The 23,261-nt window shown below is 42.7% G+C and overlaps 1 protein-coding gene across 2 annotated transcripts in view; it reads right to left on the bottom strand.

The window, feature by feature from the left end:
* Positions 1 to 23,261, bottom strand: part of plxnb2a.1 (plexin b2a, tandem duplicate 1) — a 178,564-nt gene that overhangs the window by 46,780 nt on the left and 108,523 nt on the right. For both annotated transcript variants that reach the window (XM_019263568.2, XM_019263567.2), the window contains one exon: positions 2,628 to 3,145. In XM_019263568.2, the coding sequence (XP_019119113.2) occupies positions 2,628 to 3,143 (516 nt within the window). In that variant the 5' untranslated portion in view covers positions 3,144 to 3,145. The remainder of the gene's footprint in view (positions 1 to 2,627; positions 3,146 to 23,261) is intronic.

The raw sequence follows: 23,261 nt of genomic DNA, 5'->3' as shown, positions 1-23,261 counted from the left end.
CTACCCTGACAGCAACATGAATTAGACTCACCCCATTAAAAAAACACCAACAGCCATACCGAACACACACAAACCCTGAAGGAACAGCCTCTGGATGTCGGTCTGAGGTTAGTTTCTGTTCATGGGATCGTCTAGAGGGGGTTAGTGTAGAGGAGGAGTTCGCTGGGCTGGAGAGAGGACAGGGAGCAATAAAAGGGTCCCAAATAAATGAAATCTCTCTGCCTCGCCCTGTTGTGTATGCCTAATCTTTTCAAGATGCAAGCAGCTCATAAATCTCTGGGCACGTATATGAGGAGATTCCAGCTCATTTTTCTGGTGAGAGTCCACGAAGAGCGATGAGTGGGGAAGGGTCAGAGATTGACTTCCAGGGACTTCCAGAAATGTAGCCGAGGTCTGCTTTAATCTATCACATAGAGGGTCGATGTTGGGTTTAATTGTGACGACTGACCTTGTCCAGTTATGGATGATAAGCTTAAGTGGGATTGAAAACGTGACGGAAAAGATGGACCAAGAGTTGATTCTGTCTAAAACTTCGTCCCCTCATCATCATCAGTCTCTCCAAGAGATTTGGATAGTTTTAAAAGGAATGACGGAAATTTCTCCTTGGAAAGTCTGGGAGGGTGAGATTCGGGGGGTTTGAATTTAAGGTCAAACGTGTTAACCGTATACAGATCTATAAATTTTGTAATACCTCTACACCCAAAGGTATTATCACTCAGAGACGGAGGAAAACTGGGTTATTGTTCAGGCAGAGAGTTGGTTGATTGATTTTCACTTGGATTCTGTGTCTCGGTTCATTCAGTGTTTCTACTGCAGTGATCAATGTAGTTACAATACAGAGCGTCTTCTTGTGATGAGCACAGCTCTCAAAATGCTTAACTAATAGTGACGTAATATAGTTGTTTATACCAACTTTAACTGACTATAAACACTCAAGGCTAGACCAACAAGACAACGCTGAAACAATAAAAGGCAACACAACCTGGTGACACCTGTTGTTTTTGTGTGAGCCCATTGTCCTGTTTACTGTTCAACATGTCCATGATCCGAAAAACGCAAACATTTTATCGCTCATAGGACTAGCACGTCCATGATACTGCTTACTTCTTCAGTCTGTTGGGTGACTCTAGTGTGAGCTCAACATTTAGACATTAGACTGTTTAGAGTCCAATGATATCTTTTTTTTTCTCTCCAGCTCCTCTTTGTTTTCTTGCTCTGAGATTTGACACCGCGCCAGATTGCTTTCTTGTTTTGGTTAACATTTTCTCTGAGTTAGAAAAGCCTCCTGCGGTCTCTTCATTGCATCTGACCACCGCCCGGCGTCATTAGCCATTCATGACATCGGGCCGGAGGAACATTGAAGCTGATTGGCCGGGCCTGGAGGGGATATGAGTGCTATGATTGGTGCAGCCCGAGGGGAAATTGTTCTTATTGGCGGTAATGAAGAGGCCTGGAGGAGAGGCATGGCTGAGACAACGTAAGCATAAAACTAAAAGACCAAAGAGGATAGGACACACACAACTGCTTCTATACCTCATCTATCACCCTACCCAAAGTCCCAGAGTCCACAAAGGCAGCACACACATTTTAATGTAGAGACGACAAAAGAGGAACCAGATTTAAGATGTTTGTAAGATTTTCAGGTCCAGGAGGAGATCCATGGTGTGTATTCAGTTCAGTTTTTCATTATCATCTGGTCAATCAGCTGTCTGGTCTAAAACATTAACATATTTATTTTTCTGTATTTTTTATTATGACTGCTGTCTATAGCCAGATTTCCTGTCAGGGACATTATCCTTTCTGCCACTAGAGTCTCTCACATCAGACGTAAATAAAACGTGATGATGTTGTGAACTAGTGTAATCCAATGTAGTTTATTGTTGTCAACCACATCGGCTTTGACGGGACGTTCATGGACGATGTAAATGTGTTAAAGTTTAAGTCACGTTTGCCGACCGATGTGTCCCATGATCATGGATTTCTTTGGGTTAGAACATTGTTGGAAACATCACACGAGGCGGCCGCTTAACCCACTACGCCACCGACCGCCCCATGAGACGACGGAAGTTTAAGTCTCTGTTTATGTGTGTGTCTTAAATGTGTTTCGACTCGACTCCCTGAAGACTTGATTTGACTCGAGAGCAGAAATATTAAAACTCCAGAACAATAACACAAAGTCCTCGCTCTGCCACACAGCATACACATTTAATCATTCGACCTTAGCAATGAAATCTCAGCTGTATAGAACTCACAACGTTGGGAAGAAAATATTAAAATGCTAGAAAGTCCTGTGACTTTGACAAGGAGCTCAACTTCAAACTGAGAGACAACTTCCACTGCAAACATGACTTGAGGCTGGTCCCCATGTTCAAATGTCCAACTTCACAGCAGCAATAAACAAACTAGTTCCTCCAACCTCTGCCTGTATGAAGATAAACCCTTACTGGGGAACTCCACCAGGAGTATTTTGCCCTCCAGACTTGGTTAGCTTCCTCAGATCTGGTTTATGTGCTTCTAAACATGTAAATATGCTACTTGTTAAATTGTTTTTATGATCTGAAGATTGCACAGGTGTTTTATTTTGAAATTCGACCCGGATTCTCTATGCTGTGCGTGTTTTTCCTCACCAGGAACACGGTGAAGTTGTCTCTGTCCTTGGTGAAGTACGACATCACTCCCACCACGGAGACGCTCTCCTCGGCGCTCGCCACGTACGACTTCTCTCCTTTGGTGTCGCTGAAGTACAGCAGCTGATCCACGTTGCTCAGGTTCCTCAGAGAGCAAATGCCTCTGAAGACGCTGCCGCACACCACCAGGACGTCCTTGGCACCCTGGACCAGCAGCAGCTTGTTGTGGTTGTCAGTGTCCACAGCCTCCTCGCAGGCGTCCGTGACGGGCGGCGTGCAGTGACGGTTGTCCCGTTTGGGGCCCGTCTCAATGCGGGACTCGACCTCAAGGTCAGGCTTCAGCTGGTAGAGGAAGTTGACGGCGCCGACGTACAGCCGGCCCGTACGAGGGTCGGACACCACATTGTTGATCAGCGTGTCGGAGAGGAACTCCATGTTTTTACCCAGAGAGGGGCTGAGGTACACGGTTACCAGGGCGATCAGGGCAAACTGCCACGCCCACCACCGCTCCATCATGTCTGGGAACAGAGAAAAGACAGAAAAGTTTAAAATATTAGTTGATTTTTTTGGACATTTCAAACAGTGAAGAGCTTAATGAATTAATTTTATTATTGATTAATCTTCATTATTTTTTCAAATAATTAAAGGTCAGAATGGTCGTCACAATTTCCCAGAGCCAAATGTTGTTATGTTGAACCTCCAAGACCGAAAGATTTCACAGGTTTTGGGAGTCTTTGATTGTTTTTACTGTCAATTTTTTGATAGTGTAATTCAGTTCTCGTGCTCACTGTGCAAACCAGTTTACCTCTGGGATAAAAGTTATCGACCAGTCAACCAACCAATCAATTAACAAAACAACCAGCCCACCAATCAATTATCAAATCAACCAACCAACCAACCAACCAACCAACAAATCAACCAACCAACCAATCAATCAACAAATCAACCAACCAATCAATTAACAAATCAACCAACCAATCAATTAACAAATCAACCAATCAATTAACAAATCAACCAACCAACCAACCAATCAACCAACCAACCAACCAATCAACAAATCAACCAACCAACAAATCAACCAACCAACCAACCAATAAATCAACCAACCAACCAATCAATCAACAAATCAACCAACCAATCAATTAACAAATCAACCAACCAACCAACCAACCAACCAACCAACCAACCAACAAATCAACCAACCAACCAATCAATCAACAAATCAACCAACCAATCAATTAACAAATCAACCAACCAACCAACAAATCAACCAACCAATCAACAAATCAACCAACCAACAAATCAACCAACCAATTTCTGATTTTGCTTGGTATCTTTGTAATACAGATATATAAGTAACACATATGTTAAGGTTGTCGAACGTGAAGACATTATTTGATCACGTGACAACACAATATATATACGTTAGCTAGAGCTCATCATAGTACCGTGCACTGTAGCCTGTTGTAACTATATTTAAGGTGGCACCGGCAAATATTTAATAGTTTTGTTTGATAAATGACTTTAAAATATGAACTGAATGATTAATTGACTAATATTTGAAAAGTTGTGAAATGATAGATTAGTTCATCATCAGCAAATTTATTAGCAACTATAATCGTTAAAAGTCATTAATCAAGCAGAAATGTGGAGTTTTGGAGTGTTGTTTGGACATTTGAATACGTCACGTTGGACTCTGGGTCGCTCGACATATTCATCCGTGATGATGTTAAAGCTTTAAACTGCCTCTGACAAACAGTCCCGACAATAAACCCGCTGAACTTGACTTCAGAGACAGTTAGCGCTTGTCCTCTAAACAACACTCTGACATTGTACTGTGGGGCTCAGCACAAACTCAAGGAGAGAATGAATGAGCACTGAGAGCAGAGAGAGAAAAGAGAGAGGCAATAATGAGGAGCTTCTCATTAAACCCCGAACATCCTTTACCGGAGGAGGAGGTGGTGGAGGTAACAGCCTAAAAAGTGAGAGTTGCTGAGCCAGATTAGATTAGCAAAGACAAAAGAAGAAAGTGTGTATGTGTGTGTGTGTGAAAAGAGAGACTGAGTGTTGCAATTAGTTGTCTGACATACTGAGTTTCTCCTTCCATTAGTCTGGATGGGTGTGTTTAATTATAGCTCCGGCCTGTGGCTGTAAAACAAGGCTCCAGTGTGCAGTAACATCACGCTCGTTGCAATAACTGCACAAACATTCCTCCACTCTAATCTTTACAGTGTTCCTCGGGTCATTCTTGGACGGTTCGCTCTAAATTTAACCAAACATTTCTTCCCGTTATCGTTCATCGTGCGTTAATTTATGCTCCGTTATCATTTTTCTGGACAGTTGCTGCTTTTTACTGCAGCTGTCAGATTTGTTCTGATCGGTGGTCAATTGACCTTCCCCCCCTACAACCCTTTTTGCTTTTACTCGCCGCAAATTGAATTGACTTCAGTTTGCTTCATTGTAAAGGGATTTATTAGTGTGCAAAGACTTATCTCTCTAACCACCTGCTTGCCTAAATTACCTATCCGCTGATATCAAGAGTCAGGATGGTCTTAATGGCTACATGGCAAGAGTTTTACAATGGAGAAATAATTATCAACACACATACAGACTTTTGAATGCACAGACACGAAGCAAGCGCTTCCCAAAGGTTGATTTATTCAGTCAATTGACCTTTCCTAAGTCAACTTTGTCTTTACTTACTTAGATATGCTACGTGCTAGGCTCATCTATGGAAACAGTCACATCTTAAGTTAGTTATCGTAAGCAAAACTCTACCTAACCAGCACACCGGATGTTATAGCTGATTGTCAGTTCATTAATATTTATTGAACACTGAAATATGAGTGCATGATGTTGGTAATTTGAGAGATTTACCGTGTATGCATGCCACCAGACGCTCTACGACAAGCAAAGAGTTAAACGGTGAATTATACATCAGTTCCTTCCTCGCAGTGTCTAATTCAGCAATAAGCATTTAAAATCTGCTGCTTGTTGGTCAAAAAGAAAAAAAAAGAAACAACATCCTTCTCTTGCTTTGAGCTCCATGTTGACCCAGTAACTGTGTCCCTGTGATGTGGTCTCCTCTCATTAAATTTTATCTTTCTCATCCTCCTACACCACAGTGAAAGAATCAGGCATAAAGACAGCAGGTATGTTCACCTTCTCTGTCTCTTTCTCCCTCACAGGGCCTGTTATGGATGTGTGCATCTGCCACATCAAAGGAAAATCATCTTTAGATTCCACATGGGATCTATCTTGCGCTCCGTCAGGCATCTTTCTTTTTCCTCTCAGCCTTTATTTTCTTTCTTTTCATCCTCCTGGTTTGTCGCTTTGAGCCTGACTGGTGTCAGCCCAGGAATAAGCTGTGTGTCAGTGGTGTCTGTTCTGCATGCCCCTTTAGGGCTAGTTTGAGGTTTAATGTTAGAACATCAATAAATGTAAGCAAACTAAGTCTCTATGCACCCTTTAATATAAATATATTACCTATAATAGAAGGTTTTTGTAATGGTTAATGACGCTCTACCGATTTGTTTGACGATTTGCAGCATTCTTTGTGAAATGGCGTGGCTACGAGGATTACGGAGAAGTCTTCAAAACGTGTTGAACATGCTAAGTGTTTGGACATAAAGGTATCACGTAAGCCTGGTGAAAATTTGGTTATGGCACAGACTATGACGCGACAGTATCTTGCTGCACTTAAACCTGGATTCATATAATTTTTTTGGCAACTTTGGGGCAGCAGAAACTCACGCCGAGCTGTTCCGTCAACGTATTTTGATGAATTTTGAAGTACTGCATAAGAAAAGTTTGAGTACACCTTTTAGGATAAAATGTAAAGTAAAGAAGTCAATGTAACAACACTAGCATTAATTTAGAGTTGTGTTTGCGTCAACTGATGAATGTCAGTCAAACATTTTTCTCTTTTTGCTCCATTTTTGGTCTCCACCAGGCAAATCTTGGTCTTTTTAGCTACTAAATGCTCCAATATGTTCACCATTTAGTCTTTTACTGTGTCTGGCTGCTGTTTGGTGATGTGCACATAGTGTATAATCGGTTTTTAGAGCCTTTTCATTGAAAGCTATGTTGAGAAGAGTGGTAAAAAGGTAAAGTAAAACCAAAACAATAAGCTAAAGGAGGCTACAATGCTCCATAGAGCTGCTACATGTCGTCATCTGAAGCAAAAATACAAACCATCCTCTGATTTCAGCTCCTAATGTGAAGCTTTGCTGCTTGTTCCTTAACATAATAAGCTAAATATCTTTGTGTACACCTGTACAGAAGCACCGGAGCTCATTTATTCAGGTATTTTTCCATCTATATCCCGCCTGTACATGTCATTAAAGTCTGGCATGTCTTGGTTTCGGTTCAGAGAATTTCTGGAATTCACTAGAAAGTCTGCGTTCGTGAGATTAGCCTGGCACCGACCAGCGAGACGTTTGCGGTACAAAAACTTAACCAACGACGGGGATAAAATGCAAATGTGATGGAAAAAGAGTCCAGTCTAAACACACACAGGGGGGACACACACACATTACACAGGAGGGAGAAGAGCAATCTGTGGCTCATTAAAATCCTGAGTGCATACTTTGTAAAAGTCTCGAGCACTGACCCCTCTGCTAAAAAGTTTGGAGTGAAACTAAATCCAGGAATGTCTGCTGGAGCTCCAGCCAGGGGAATAAAGCCTGACTGATTTTCTTTCTCTCTGTAACCTCTCTAAGCTTTTCTCTTTCTAACTTCTCTTTGTAATTCACATTGTCTCTCCCTCTCCCTCTCTCTCTCTCTGCCTACATGTCTATCGGCCTTCTTTCTCTGTCTGTCTTTACATCCTCACCTGCGGACCCGAGTTCAAACACTGACACACGAGCTCCCCGAGGGACAAACCAGAATTGAAACTGCATCTATGGTTCTGTCTGTCTGCTTGTCTCTCTGACTGACTGTCTGACATTAAGATTATATAATACTATAAGATTTACCCAGAGAAACATTTTAAATGTTCTCAGATACTCTGTTCCCATGACAAAATATTAAATGTCCTCTGTGGGCGGCAAACTCTGTGGTTGTGAGGTGAAACCAATGCTTCTTGTCCACCTGAGGCTGGCTCCAGAAGTGAGTCAGTCTCCATAAGTCCCCATGTCCAAATGTCCAACTTCACAGCAGAAATAAACATGTTTACAGCCTGGTACAAAAAACAGTTTTGGTCTCTGTAGCTATTTTCCCCGTTCATGACAACTGTACTGAGGGTGAATTTATATACAACTCACCTGTTCACATTATATTAAGGCTTAAAGTTATGCAGGATTAAGAGCGTAGACGCTTTGACTGACAGGTAGGTGTTGTTACAGATGGTTTGTTTGAGCAACCAGGCGTCATCCAGCTCACCTCAGTGCCACTTTGTCTATTTTTTGTATTAGCAGTGAGGACTGCCAAGATGATGGTCACCTGGAGACTACATCCATGTTTTATACAGTCTATGATCTAAACTGCAGGTCATTTTGCTAAAAACTTGCTGAAGGTCATTCAAAGAACCTCACTGGTTCCTCCAACTTCTGCCTGTAGGAAGATAAACCCTTACTGGGAAGCCCCACCAGGCACCTCTACATTCTGTTTTCCACAAGACTTCAAACTCCACCAGGACAGTTTCAGAAGCTTTTTGCCTCTCCAGACTTTGTTTACTTGCTCAGATTTGGTAATATTTCTGGTTTATGTGCTTTTAAATATGTGAAAATGGTCAGGTCCACCAACGATCTACATCTCTGACCATTTTTGTACTGGCAAAGTGGCCGCCAAGGAAGGGCCGCCAACATTGCGACCAGAGCCACCACACTGAGCTTCACAACGAATCTTCAAAAAGCTGTAAGAGACAACATCCATGTGTTTTTTTAACAGTTTAAGGTTTAAACTTCAGGTCTTTTTTGCAAAAAACCTACTGAAGGTCCCTCAAGGACCTTGGCTGGTTCGTTCTACCTCTTCCTGTAGGAAAACAAACCCTTACATGTCGTAGTATGACGGGTAAATCTAATCAAGCCATGTTGTTTTTACTTGTTCGAAATTTCATCCTAAACTTTGGAAATTTGAAATTCGAAGAAGCAGTTCAGAACTTGTTGTTTTCATGGAAATAAGATGACTCACCACTACCCTGACAGCAACATCTGAATTAGACATCACCCCATTAAAAAAACACCAACAGCCATACCGAACACACACAAACCCTGAAGGAACAGCCTCTGGATGTCGGTCTGAGGTTAATTTCTGTTCATGGGGATCGTCAAGAGCGAGTTAGACTCGAGTTTGTAGAGGAGTGAGTTCGCTGGCGCTGAGAGAGGACAAGGGAGCAATAAAAGGGTCCCAAATAAAATGAAATCTCTCTGCCTCGCCCTGTCGTGTATGCCTAATCTTTTCAAGATGCAAGCAGCTCATTAAATCTCTCGGGCAGCGTATATGAGGAGACTTCCAGCTCATATTTTCTGGTGAGAGTCCAAGAAGAGCGATGAGTGGGGAAGGGTCAGAGATTGACTTCCAGGAGACTTCCAGAAATGTAGCCGAGGTCTGCTTTAATCTATCACATAGAGGGTCGATGTTGGGTTTAATTGTAGACAGACTGACCTTGATCCAGTATATTGGATGAATAAGCTTAAGTGGGATGAAACCGTGACGGACAAAGATGGACCAAGAGTTGATTCTGTCTAAAACTTCGTCCCGCTCATCATCATCAGTCTCTCCAAGAGATCTTGGATAGTTTTAAAAGGAATGACGGAAAATCTTCTCCTTGGAAATGTCTGGGGAGGTGAGATTCGGGGTGGTTTGAATTTAAGGGTCAAACGTGTTAACCGTATACAGATCTATAAATGTTGTAATACCTCTACATCCCAAAGGTATTATCACTCAGAGACGGAAGGAAAACTGGGTTATTGTTACAGGCAGAGAGTTGGTTTGATTGATTTTCACTTGGATTCTGTGTCTCGGTTTCATTCAGTGTTTTCTACTGCAAGTGATCAATGTAAGTTACAATACAGAGCGTCTTCTTGTGATGAGCACAGCTCTCAAAATGCTTCCACTAATAGTGACGTCAATATAGTTAGTATATACCAACTTTTAACTGACTATAAACACTCAAGGCTAGACCAACAAGACAAACGCTGAAACAATAAAAGGCAACACAACCTGGTGACACCTGTTGTTTTCTGTGTGAGCCCATTGTCCTGTTTACTGTCAACATGTCCATGATCCAGAAACGCAACAATATTATCGCTCATAGGACTAGCACGTCCATGATACTGCTTACTTCTTCAGTCTGTGTGGTGACTCTAGTGTGAGCTCAACATTTAGACATTAGACTGTTTAGACGTCCAATGATATCTTGTTTTTCTCTCCAGCTCCTCTTTGTTTTCTTGCTCTGAGATTTGACACCGGCAGATTGCTTTCTTGTTTATGGTTAACATTTTCTCTGAGTTAGAAAAGCCCTCATGCGGTCTCATTTGCATTCATGACCACCGCCAGGCGTCATTAGCCATTCATGACATCGGGCCGGAGGAACATTGAAGCTGATTGGCCGGGCCTGGAGGGGATATGAGTGCTATGATTGGTGCAGCCCGAGGGAAATTGAGTTCTTATTGGCGGTAATGAAGAGGCCTGGAGGAGAGCATGGCTGAGACAACGTAAGCATAAAACTAAAAGACCAAAGAGGATAGGACACACACAACTGCTATACCTCATCTATCACCAATACACCAAGTCCCAGAGTCCACAAAGGCAGCACACACATTTTAATGTAGAGACGAACAAAAGAGGAACCAGAATTTAAGATGTTTGTAAGATTTTCAGGTCCAGGAGGAGATCCATGGTGTGTATTCAGTTCAGTTCTTTCATTATCAATCTGTCAATCAGCTGTCTGGTCTAAAACATGTTGGAAATGCTCATTAAATATTTATTTTTCTGTATTTTTTATTATTGACTGCTGTCTATAAGCCAGATTTCCTGTCAGGGACATTATCATTTCTGCCACTAGGAGTCTCTCACATCAAAAGTATAATAAAACGTGATGATGTTGTGAACTAGTGTAACTCCAATGTAGTTGTTGTCTTCATTAAATAAGACAACCAACATCGGCTTTGACGGGTCGTTCATGGACTTAAAGTTTAAGTCACGTTTGCCGACCGATGTGTCCCATGGATCATGGATTTCTTCGGGTTAGAACATTGTTGGAAACATTCGAGATAATGTCAGTACACAAGTCAACAAAACATTTAACGTAGGTCTAATCGTTTTGAGACAATTCGTCCAACTGGTCTGATGAGTCCGAAATGTTGTCCGATCAACAGTGCACAAGACAGTGCACTGTTATAAGATTATTTAATTATTAATTCGTCAGATTAGTTTCTTGATTTATTGATTAACTGTTACAAAATATCAGTATAATACCATTTTAAGTTCCTAAACTCCAGGTTAACATATTCAGATGTGTTGTTTTATCCGACTAACAGTCCAAACCACCAAAATATTCAGGATTTTATCAAATATGACGGACAAAAGAATCAAAAATTCACATTTTACAGGATGGAACCAGATGGAGAGGCTGGAACCAGCATATTTTTGGGCATCAAGTTGTTTATTACACACCAGTACTAATTTAATTCAATACCAAATCAATAACATCACATGGCTTCTATCATTTAAATCGTTTCGGACCCTTGAAGATCTGTTTTGATTTGAAATTAAGAATTGAGAACCTCTAAAGGAATAAAATGATGTCATGATGACGGACTGACAGACCCGGTGGAGGACGACTCTAATTAGAAAGACTGAAAAAGGACACCAGGAAGTCATTTATTAGACGACACGAGGAGTTGAGAAACCTGAGAGGATGCAAACGACTTCACCAACCTCTCAGCAGACTTTATTACACAATGACAAAATAAGAGCCTCTAATAACGTGACCTTTGAGAAGAGGATTAGTCTTATGATAGAAGGTCTGAGAGGTCGGCAGTTATTAAGCCAAGACACACACACACACACACTCTCTCTCTCTGTATAGTACCACTTGGTAACGTCTCAGCAGGGCAGTGACACAGCGAACAGAAACAAACAGCATTGGGGAAAACCGAGGACAAAGACGGACTATCGGAGGACTGAAAGACACACAGAGGACCGACTGTGAGGCCACGCAGGCTGATAACACAATGAGCTGTGAATACAGGAAACAGCACTCATAAATGACCACCAGTCATTAACCAGTTAACGAAAAACGAACACCACTGGAGAGCTGACGCTGGTTTTATTGGAAAGAAGATCCCAAAAGCTCAAATCAAAGTTTTTCCCTCGTTAGTTTCACTTTATAAGAGAGTTTAGATGATGAAGGAACATCCTCCGGTCAAAGTCTGCTAATGAATCTTTAGTTAGGAGGCTCCAGAGATGGCAACGCAATGGTCGCGTTGTCCAACTTCATATACAGTCTGTGATGTTTACATGTTGTTGAGATTTGCTATCTAAGGGCTTTATGGTGCATTTAAGGACACTAAGATATCCGAGATTTCCCCAGATGGTTATCGAACAGCAACATTTTTAATACAAGAAACAACATTTGCTCTTAGTTTGTCTTCTGGGTGCTGTGTTTTTAAATGAAGATGGCTTTTTAATTATTATTTATTAGCAGCTGTTGAACAAACTGTGCCACTGCGGTGAGTTTTCCTCTCCCCGGCTTGTAACTGTGATACAACCCAAACCAAAGCACATCAGTCTGACAAAAAATAAAATGCAAGGAAACTTCCATGGTGATGGATTACCAATCTAAAGTCTCGAGTCAGTGCAAATTTATTTTCACAGCACACCGAAATGAACTGAAAATCCAGCAACTGCCTGCGAGGAAGGAAATCAATCTTCTTAAATAAATATGGCTTTACATTAATGCATGGGAAGTTTTCCGCTAAGGTGAAGACAGAAGTACAGAGAGAGGGAACGAACATGATCCCATTTGGTGGCGGTAAACTCACGCGCTGATTTAATTCTGTGTTATGCAAATGTAATTTGGTGGCTGTGTCCTCCACGTTGGAGTGAGCGATTAACAACCACTTTCCCTCTCCCGGTACACCTCGCATTAACCTGACAATGACACACACTGATGAGACCATGCGTGTGTCCTCGTGAGCATGGATTCCTGCATACCAACAGACCTCCTGTCTCCAGCTCTAATTATCTCTCATACCTAAGCACAAACTTTTTAAAAAACCAACACGCCGTTTCGCCCTGTCAGAGTTTCCCAGTCGAAGCAATTAAAAAGCGTGCTTCGTGTCGCACGCCGCCGAGGAGGACTCGCTCGGCGCGCCTCATCCTGTTTTGGTGTAACGCTCGGCTCACATGGGAGTAACTGTCAGGAGCGGGGTTGACAGCTCGCAGCGACTCATTTTGAAGTCTGTAAGATGTCATGATTGATGTTTTAAAGTGAACATGAAAAGATCAGCCGCAGATCAAAAAAACCTGACAGGTGTTCCTGTTCCGTCGCCGTATGTAAAGAGTTATAGATCATAAAAACACGACTCCCCACGGTTTGGACGTACTGTGATGTAGTATATATGATAAGGTGTTATGCTACGTGTTTGTACTCCAACAAAGAAGAACAAGACTACTTCACAGATCTAAATCTTTAAAAACAGATCACATAGTTTCATTTTTTAAAAGGATACTCTGCTTTTCATCAAACAAACAGGAGGAAATACGTCTTTGGGGACTATTTTCAGCGGTGGATTAATCCACATTGAGGCAGCAGGATGGTGTCAAGTGAGTCAAAATAAACAGTAACATGATAATAAAGAAACATGTCATCCTGTTTCAGTCGAATCTGAACACAAAGACATGAAACATGCAGAGGACGTCATCATCTCTGATTGCAAAGTCCATTAATCCACTTAGAAATCAGAAAAAAGATGCTTTCATCAGTGTTGCAAGACTTGAGCACGGTCTTTTGAAGGTCTCACTCTTGGTCTCAGGATCGACCACATTTGTACTCCCTCGGCCTCGTCTCGCTCTCAGACAAAGAAGATTTTATTTTAAGACCAGAACTTCAGGTATCTCACTACTAAATTGCCTGTGCGTTGTCTGGTTTATTTAGTGTGAACGTGGCAGGCGGGAGGAGAAGCTGTCTGACCGTCTGGGAGAAGATGTTCGCCAAATCTTCTGTGATAAAGTTTGGCTACTTAAACCACAAGCAGAAAAACACACAGCAACGCGACTCTCGCTGAGACGGACTCCCAAAGAGATTTGGCTTGACTAAGTAGGGCATATGCTGTCTGGTTTCGGTCTTAAGACAGTCTTATCCTGCCTTGGTCTTGACTCAGTAAAGTCTTGGTCTCATCTCTGCTTCGATACACTCATGACTTGGTCTCGGTTCAGTAAAATAATGTTTAACCAAGCCAAGGTACACACATATTAGATTAGCAGGTAATTGCAGCCCACATACACGATCTGACAGGAGATGTTAAAGTCACCTCACCTCCTCGAGAGAAATGAATTCAGTCTGAATCGGACTTTAGTAAACTTAAAAACAAAGTATCTTTTGGCAGTGATACTGATCTGAATGCTGAATGATGTTTCCTGCTAATCAGCAGTCGTCTAATGATTTTCCTACACTCACATTAAGGGACAATAACTTCCTAATGATGCTATCAATAATGTAAAACTCACTACCTGTCACTCACACCGGCACTAACGCTGCATATCAACCAACTTCAGTGATACATATGATTTGAAACAGGGTTTGAAGTTTGACTTTTTGACGGCCGATATCAATATTTTTACATTAAAGCTGCAGACGGCCGCTCATTACCCAAAGACATCACATTCAAACAACATGCTGATAATCGCCATGCGATGAAAAGATTGCATTAATATCCCCGACTTCCTGAATGGAAATTAAAAAATCACTTGATATCATCTTTTGAAGAAAACCAGGAGGTGTTTGGAGAATTGGATTATAAAGCACCTTGTAATCAGACTAATCAGATGCAGTCTGAAGGGCAGCTTATGTGCGGAGAAATTAAAAAAGCTAAGAGAAACGGTTTCTTTATATAGAGTCGTGATATAAACTCTAATATGTTCTTAGTGTTTGTCCTCAATGCCGTGAGATTCATGGTCGGGATCTCAAGACGCACCGGGGACGAGGAGGGTGTCCAGGATTGCATCTCTGCTTTTTTGCAGATGATGTGGTTCTGTTCTGCTTCATTGGACCGCTGACCTTCAGCACTCACTGGGGTGATTTGCAGCCAGGATGAGAGTCAGCACCTCCAAGTCTGAGGTTCATGGTTCTCTGCCGGAAAACAGTGGATCAAGTATCTCGGTGTTGTTCACGGGTGATGGGACAATGAAGCGTGAGATGAATCGGCGGGTTGGTGCAGCGTCTGCAGTACTGCAGATGTTGAACATGAAGGTGAAGCCAGTCCATCTACGTTCCAACCATCACCTCTGGTCATGAGCTTTGGGATTTTGCGGATACAAGTGAAATTATTTTCCTGTGTTGGGTGGCCGGGCTCAGCCTTAGACATAGGGTAAGGAGCTTGGAGATCCAGAGAGAGCTCGCTGTTCTTTTGCGTCGAATGGAGCCAACCGAGGTGGATCAAGGTGGTTCCCTCTGAGGTGTTTCAGGCACCAACTCCAAATGGAAGGAGACCCAGAACCCGCTGGAGGGACTATGTCGCTCATCTACCCTGGGAACACCTTGTGATCCCCCAGGAGGAGCTGGGATGTGCTGCTGTGGAGAAGCTAAACCCAACCCTGGATCGCCCGACCCCATCTATGTTCCAACCCTGACCTATAGTCATGAGCTTTGGGTAGTGATCAAAAGGATGAGATCGCGGATACAAGCGCCTCAAATGAGCTTCCTCCGCAGGGTGGCCGGGCTCAGCCTTAGAGATAAAGTTGAGGAGCTTGGACTTCCAGAGAGAGCTCGCTAGTTCTTTGCCAGCTGAAGTGGTTCAACATCGGATTAGGATGCCTTTTGGGCGCCTTCCTTTGGATGCTTTCCAACTGGGAGGAAGAACTGCTGGAGGGAGTATATCGCCCATGTAGCCTGGGAATGCCTCAGGATCCCCCAGAAGGAGCTGGAACGTGTTGCTGGGTAGAAGGACGACGACGCCCTGCTAAACCCGTCGCCACTGTGACATTATCCCAGATAACCGGAAGAAAATGGACGAATGGATGTTTGTTTTTAAGCGTTCGAGTTGTAGAAGATCTCAGACTGCACAAAAAAAGGTTCATTAAAAGGTTTTATTTCAGTTAGTTTAGTGTCTGATCACACTTTATCCTCTGCTGTATTTGCAGCTTGAAGGTGGGCAGCCCCCATGACCGACTGCAGCTCCTGCTGTCGAGTCATTATGTCTGGAGCCAATCCAGCAGATTTACAGCTTTCTCTTCACACGCTGCAAATTAAAACCTCTGTCTCGTCTATAGAAAGTGAGAGGGAGAAACGAGGCGAGGGCTGAATGCAAAAACCTCTTTATTTAAAAAAAAAAAAAGCTTGTTTTGCTAAAAATAATAATTAGCGTCGCCTGCACACGTGGAGCTCAGCCAAAACCACAGATAGAGTTTGAACGTCTCCGCTCATGCACGTGTCCAAACGCTGGAAGTTTTCTGGAAGTTCAGCTCGTGCTAACCTTTACAAACACAAATATACATAAACAGAGGCAGCTCTGCCAGCTCTCAATCAACAAGGCAGGCTCTGTTTCAGCACTGGTTTGGTTTGGTGTGTGTGTGTGTGTGTGTGCGATAGAAAAAGAGAGATTGTTCTTTTGCAGCCAGAAGACAGAGATATACGCTTCATTCCTGCTCAGATTAAAGGATTTAGAGCAAGAACCCTTATTGCAAACCCAAAGAAAGAGAACGAAGGGAGAGCTCTCCCTCCTTCTTCCCTCTGTTCTGGGCTGATTAAAGCGCAGATAACTCTCGCTTACTGCTGGAAGCCAACACACACACACACACACACACACACACACACACTGACTCATTAAAATCCAGACATAACAATGCTTTCTCTGAGTTTCGAGGGATTTTGACCTGATGGACGACAGACCTCTTTATTCGCGATGCACGACCTCGCTCTCTTATCAGTGTTTAAAGAACCCCTGCAGTGTGTGTGTGTGTGTGTGTTGAAGTTTCTTTGGACACGCTTGGTAAATGTCAGACTATCTGCAGATGTGAGTAACTTAAGACTTCTTAAGGCTTTTTTAATGCCACCTGGAATTGAACTCCAGACCCTTATATATATATCTGATTTGACGTGTCAAATAAAAAGTGTGAAAAGCTACGTGGGAGGAGTAAAACAAAAGAATAAAAGACTAATTTTTTAAATTTTCACACTGAGCTGTTTGCCTTCATTCATCTTTTTAACACTAAGACTAAAATAAAGACGTAAACAGGAGGTGGCTAGAATTAGTTCTGCCCTCAAATGTCACCGTATCCACTCATTTTGCTGCTAATACTTACATTATTTCATTTAAAGCAGTATTACAATCTATTTTTGGCCACTTGGTGGCAGCAGAACATCCTCTAAACTCAATCTATCTATGGTTTCTGGGCTTCCTTTGCAGACTCAATAGGACGAGAAGGACGAGAACGTGACACATATCTGCTGATCTCTACAAGATAACTTGACCGTAGACGCCAGGCTCCCACATTGCATCCAGCCCAAACGTGACGTCGCCCACAGGTTTCTGAAGAGCGGTTGTGAAGCTCAGTACCAGGCTGTAAACATGTTTATTTCTGCTGTGAAGTTGGACATTTGAACATGGGGACTTATGGAGACTGACTCACTTCTGGAGCCAGCCCTCAAGTGGACGTTAGAGGAACTGCAGTTTGTGGCTTATTTTCAAAGTATTCCAGGACTTTTATTTCTAACGCTGCTACACACTGAACCATGAAACATCCATCTATTTTCATGAATCCACCTGTAGTTCAGTTCAGCTTTACAAAGCGGTCACCCCGCGGTAACGCTGTGTTTCCCAGCAGACTGTGTGTTGTGTGTGTTGATAAGGCAGTTTACATGGATGGATGGACGTGCTCTGTTCTGTTCTGTTCTGTTCTGTTCATTCAGGCCTGAGCTGGCGTGGAGCTCCACGTCCGCTCTGCCAAGTGCCGCCGCTGCAGTCGGTAACGCTCAAACACAACCAGCTGTGCGCTGAGTGGACCGACCATCACGAGCGTCTGCTTCACACTGAGTTACATTTCCTGCTTCATAACTCATGTCTCTGTTTGTTTGTTGTCAGCGTCTGTCTACGCCGCTTCCTCCCCGTTTTCACTTCATAATTAAAGAGTGGATTTAATGGGAGAAGTTGAAGCGACGCTCCACCCGTGGTCTATCTTTGAAAGGTCGTCGTGAGACGCCCAAATTGACAACTGCGGTCCGGCTGAGATCGTCTCTGTTGGACTCAGTTTCCTCTGACATCATGTGCACGCGTTCAGCTTCAAAAAGACTTGATCTGAACCTGCAGAGACACCTCAGCGAGTACAAACTGTAACCAGAGCGAGCTGCAGAACAAATGTAAATGCGATGTCTCCTCTTGTAACTCTGCGTGACGTCCCTGTCAGTTCATGTAGGTGTTGGATATGGATTACAGACCCAAAAATAGATCCAAACAGTCAGAAAGAAATAAAACCCCAAGATGTGATCAGCTGTTTGGTATTGAGCATAAAGGCCGCAGTGTTTTTGAAAGCTGCTTTGAGAGGCTCACAGTTTCTACAAGCTCCCCGCAAGCAAAACAAAGCTTAAAATATGACCAAGTACATGCAGTACATGATAGTATTTTATTGAAATATTTTGCTGTGCTGCCCATGAAAAGACCAAAAACTATTAAAAACACATCCGCAGGGCTTCAACCAACGATTATTTCCATCACTGATTAATCTGTCGACCATTTTATTGATTAATCGATTCGTTTTTTTGGTCCAAAAATGTTCATCACTGCCCTTGAATGTCTTGTTTTTGTCCACAATCCAGAAGATAATCAGTTTAGTTCGCCAGCAAGACATCGAGATCCACTAGTAAACAAATATAAAGCGTGAAGAATCAAACAGTTGAAATTTAAACAGAATATCGTCAAACAACAACGATTGGCGACCAAAGACAAGAGTCGTAATGATTCTGGCAACCTCCTAAAACAGCAGAAATATCAAAATGTAACGGGCATATGAGTAATCTGAAACAAGCTACTGTTGCTAGAACTAACATACAACTAACTGGCGGCTGATGATCGATCATCTGAAGTCATTTTAAGCTCCATTTTTGGTCTCCACCACCTCCTGAGGGAAATTCTGGCTCTTTAGTTACTAAAAACAGCACTAAGTTCACCAGAAAGTCTAAAAAAAAAAAACCGATGAGTTATCACAGTTATGAGGCAGCAAAGCAAAACGACAAGCTGAAATATGCTTCAGCACTCCATTAAACGTTATTGATTAATACAGCTTTAATTAATGCATCTCTAGAAAGTGTGTAAACAGGTTTAAGACAAAACTTTAGGGCAACCGCTCGATCCTGTCCGGCACGTTCATACTGCAGCCTCTACAGGCCACTAGCTCGGCTTTAGACTTTCACTTTGGCTATTTAAGTAAGTCAACAAATGATTAATTCAAGGCGCTACAGGCAAAAACATTTTTTTTCATGCAACTGGTCAATGGGCTGTTTTTCTTCTTCTTTTAGACTCGAGGAGAGAAAACACCCAAAATCTTTGTGTCTGTAGGTTTCACTGAAAGTCTAGCGCTCATTTGCATATTTAAAACACCAAATATTTCTTAATGTGAGTCATTAACTGAGGAAGCTCGACCCTGTTCACCTGCAGTGTTTCTGCTGAGATGAATACAAACAGATGCCCTCGACTGTTTCATCTTACAAACTGTACATAATAAACTGCAGTATCCACCTCAAGGCAAACACACACCTCATGTAGTGTGTGTGTGTGTGTGTGTGTGTGTGTGTGTGTGTGTGTGATGAAAGTGTATTTATAGAAAGTGAGAGGAGACAGCACGAAGACACCAACAAAGAAGTAACGTGCATACCAATGTGTATTTATGAGCTGCAGAGAGATAAAAGGAGGAGCGGTGAAGACTCGGTGAAAGAGTCGGATCACGCTGTCGCTGTGTTAAAGTACTGAGAGGTGCATTCTGGGACACGCCAGACAAACTAAGCTCCAATCAGACGAGAGCTACAAACGAGACGGGAGATCCAACGCTCGTTAGACTCAGAGTCTGTTTACAGATTTCAGATCTGTGGTGAAGCTGTACTTGAGTATCCGTTCTGATTACATTACTTATGGTCAAAAACAAGCCCAGTTACATCGCCCAACTCCTGTTCTGGCACGACACCGGCTTCCTGTAAACCTCCTCTTCTTCTTCCCCGGTGGTCCAAAACGCTGCTAACAAACTGAGCTAACAGCAGCTAACAAGCTGAGCTAAGAGCAGCTAACAAAGTGAGCTAACAGCAGCTAACAGCAGCTAACAAGCGGAGCTAACAGCAGCTAACAAACTGTGCTAACATTAGCTAACAGCAGCTAACAGCAGCTAACAAACTGTGCTAACATTAGCTAACAGCAGCTAACAAGCTGCGCTAACAGCAGCTAACAAAGTGAGCCAACAGCAGCTAACAGCAGCTAACAAACCAAGCTAACATTAGCTAACAGCAGCTAACAAACCAAGCTAACATTAGCTAACAGCAGCTAACAAACTGTGCTAACATTAGCTAACAGCAGCGGTACTAAACCCAGGTATGATAACACACACACATACACACACACATACACAGTGGCACACACACACACACACACACACAGAAAAGGTGTGACACCGATTTAGAGCTGAGGAAGCTGAGAGGATTACAGAGTATTAAAAGTTACACACTTTCTCTCTCACTCACTCACTCACTCACACACACACACACACACACACACACACACACACACACACACACACACACACACACACACACACACACACACACACACACAGAATGAGTCTGACCCGGTTCCGGTTCATTATAGAAGGGAAATCCCTATTATTAATATGCAGTGTTGAATTTAGAGTCTATTACCAGCTAAATGGTATTCTGCCTCACTCTGTGTGTGTGTGTGTGTGTGTGTGTGTCTGTAACTAAAACCAAAGACAGGAATAACGTGTGTTTTACTTTCTTTTTTTTTTTTTTTTACAAAATATCAATCAGCCTCGAACAACAAGACAAAGAAATGTTAAAGGAGCCTCGAGGTTGTGTAGGAGTGTGTATAAGTGTGTGTGTGTGTGTGTGTGTGTGCATCAGTGTTTCTGTGTGTAAAACAGCAATAACAGTTGTTTTGGTATCAGTCGATGACAGCCAGCTGCTGGAGAACGATAGAGAGACTTTAGTTTACACCTCTCTCTCTCTCTGCCCTGAGGGTGTGTGTGTGTGTGTGTGTGTGTTAATAAGATGAATGAATGTGTGTACTATATAAACAACATTGTCATGAAAGCAGTCGGTCCAGTCTGTCACTTCATAACTCATAACAGAGTTTATAAAGTTTTATTCATTAGTGTGAAAATGTTTAAAGGTCTTCACTTCTAAATATTTATAGACGTATAAAAATTATTTGTGTCCGAACTGAAAAAAATCATCAGTCATGTCGTTAAAAATGTTTATTAAATCACATCTGTTTCTTCTCCTCGATGGAAAAATCCTGAATCTGCCTCGTTAATATGTAAATATGAACAAGACGGGATTACAAGAAAGTCTCATAGGACTTCTGCCGTGACAAACACGTGAATGTTTTAACATGAGGACTGACTCACTTCTGGAGCCAGCCTCGAGTGGACGTTAGAGGAACTGCAGCTTTCAGCTTCACTTCAGAGACACGTCTCGGACTGGACACGTCCAGATGTGACGTTGGTTGCCGTCCACCATGATTGACTTACATAAATTGTTGCACCCGTTGCCCGTTACATCATCACTTGGCCTGATATTGTGTTGTCTGTACTGGGACATGTCACGAAATCCTCTCGTATGCCCAACTGAGATTTAAAGGGATAGTTCAGGTTATTTGAAGTGTAATTTCATAGTCGGTGTATCACCTACAGTAGACAACAGAAGATAAGCAATGTACTGTTGAATTAGTCTAAGAGTACGCTATATTGACAGTGTTTACATCGCTTTACCTCGCTGTCAGACAGACTTTCCTGACGGGAAACTAGAGCATTTATATCAGAAGCTTTACCTTGCAGAACACGGGAGCTGTCAGTCCAACACTGCCTCGATTAGTCACTTTATTTAGGATGCAAACTGACATTAGTTGCTGTGGATTGAGGCAGCGGTAGAGCGAGAACTCTCATGTTCTGTGAGTTGGCTTTGGATAGAGCGATAGAACTACTTTAAACGTCTAACGGTGAGGTAAAGCTGAAAAAATATTCTAAATATAGCGGGCTTGTTGATCAAGGAGGTAGACCCAGCCTGAAAACAAAAATAAAAACCGTGACACTGCCGTCAAACATAAACCAAGAAAGAGGAACCTCAACGGTGACGTTTGAAAGGAGTCTACCGGCGGCGGCTGTCAGTTAGAAGTTACAATGCCGCCTTGAAGCAGTGGTGGGATTTTGCCACACAACCTCCCCTTCAAAAAAACCTGAATTATCCCTTTAAGGAGAGCACATCATTCTGCACAAGCAAGGGAACAAAAATCAAAAGACATTTCCAAGCAGAGGAGGACTTTAAACTGTGAAGACATGGCAGCTGTTCTTGTAACTGTTGTTAAATTGCACCTGAACTCATTACCAGGATCCTCAACGCCAACATTTTCTGCTGTAACGCCAAAATAAACAGTCCTCCGGGAGAAATGCAGCTACCTCGATTACAGTAAGCAGCTTTCTTGTTTACATGACATTTACCTGAGTGCATGTAAACCCAGACGGAGTAAATGGCAATCAGGAATGAAAGCACCAACAGGAACTTTAAAACCTCAACCTTTCTTCCACCCTGCCCAACTCTATTTGTAGGTACATACAAGCACACGTACCCCACCTTCCCTGGACACCCAAAAAAAGTAATCAAGGTATCTGGGATCAGGTTTAGCTGGACGTTTCTGCACAGCAACACATCCCAGCTCCTCCTGCTGGGGGATCCTGAGGCCTTCCCAAGATAGATGGGCGATGTAGTCCCTCCAGCGGGTTCTGAGTCTCCTCCCAGTTGGAGTTGGTGCCAAAAACCCCTAGGAGGGAACCACCTTGATCCACGTCCGTTGACTCCATTCGACACGAAGGAACACAGAGCTGCTCACCCTATCTCTAAGGTTAAACCTGGCCACCCAACAGAGGAAGATCAGCTTTAGGATATTGCGGATACAACCACAAGATCCCAAAGCTCATGACCATAGGTGAGGGTTGGAACGTAGATGGACTGGCTTCACCTTCATGTCCAGCTCTATCTTCACCACAACGGTTCAACATAACGTCTGATTGAGATACTTGAACTCAATCGCTCCCAACCCGGAAGAGGCGTTTTAACGTTTTCCGGCAGAGACCCATGAACTTCAGACTTGGAGGTGCTGACTCTCATCCCGTCTTAATGTTCATGAAAAAGTCTGAAGGTCCTACGAACCAAGTTTCTATGACCGTCTGGCAACACTTAGATCTGTTATATCTAAG

The sequence above is a fragment of the Larimichthys crocea genome, chromosome XX (genome assembly GCF_000972845.2).
Source record: "Larimichthys crocea isolate SSNF chromosome XX, L_crocea_2.0, whole genome shotgun sequence".
Lineage (NCBI taxonomy): Eukaryota > Metazoa > Chordata > Actinopteri > Sciaenidae > Larimichthys > Larimichthys crocea.
This window is presented reverse-complemented; position numbering and strand designations above follow the sequence as displayed.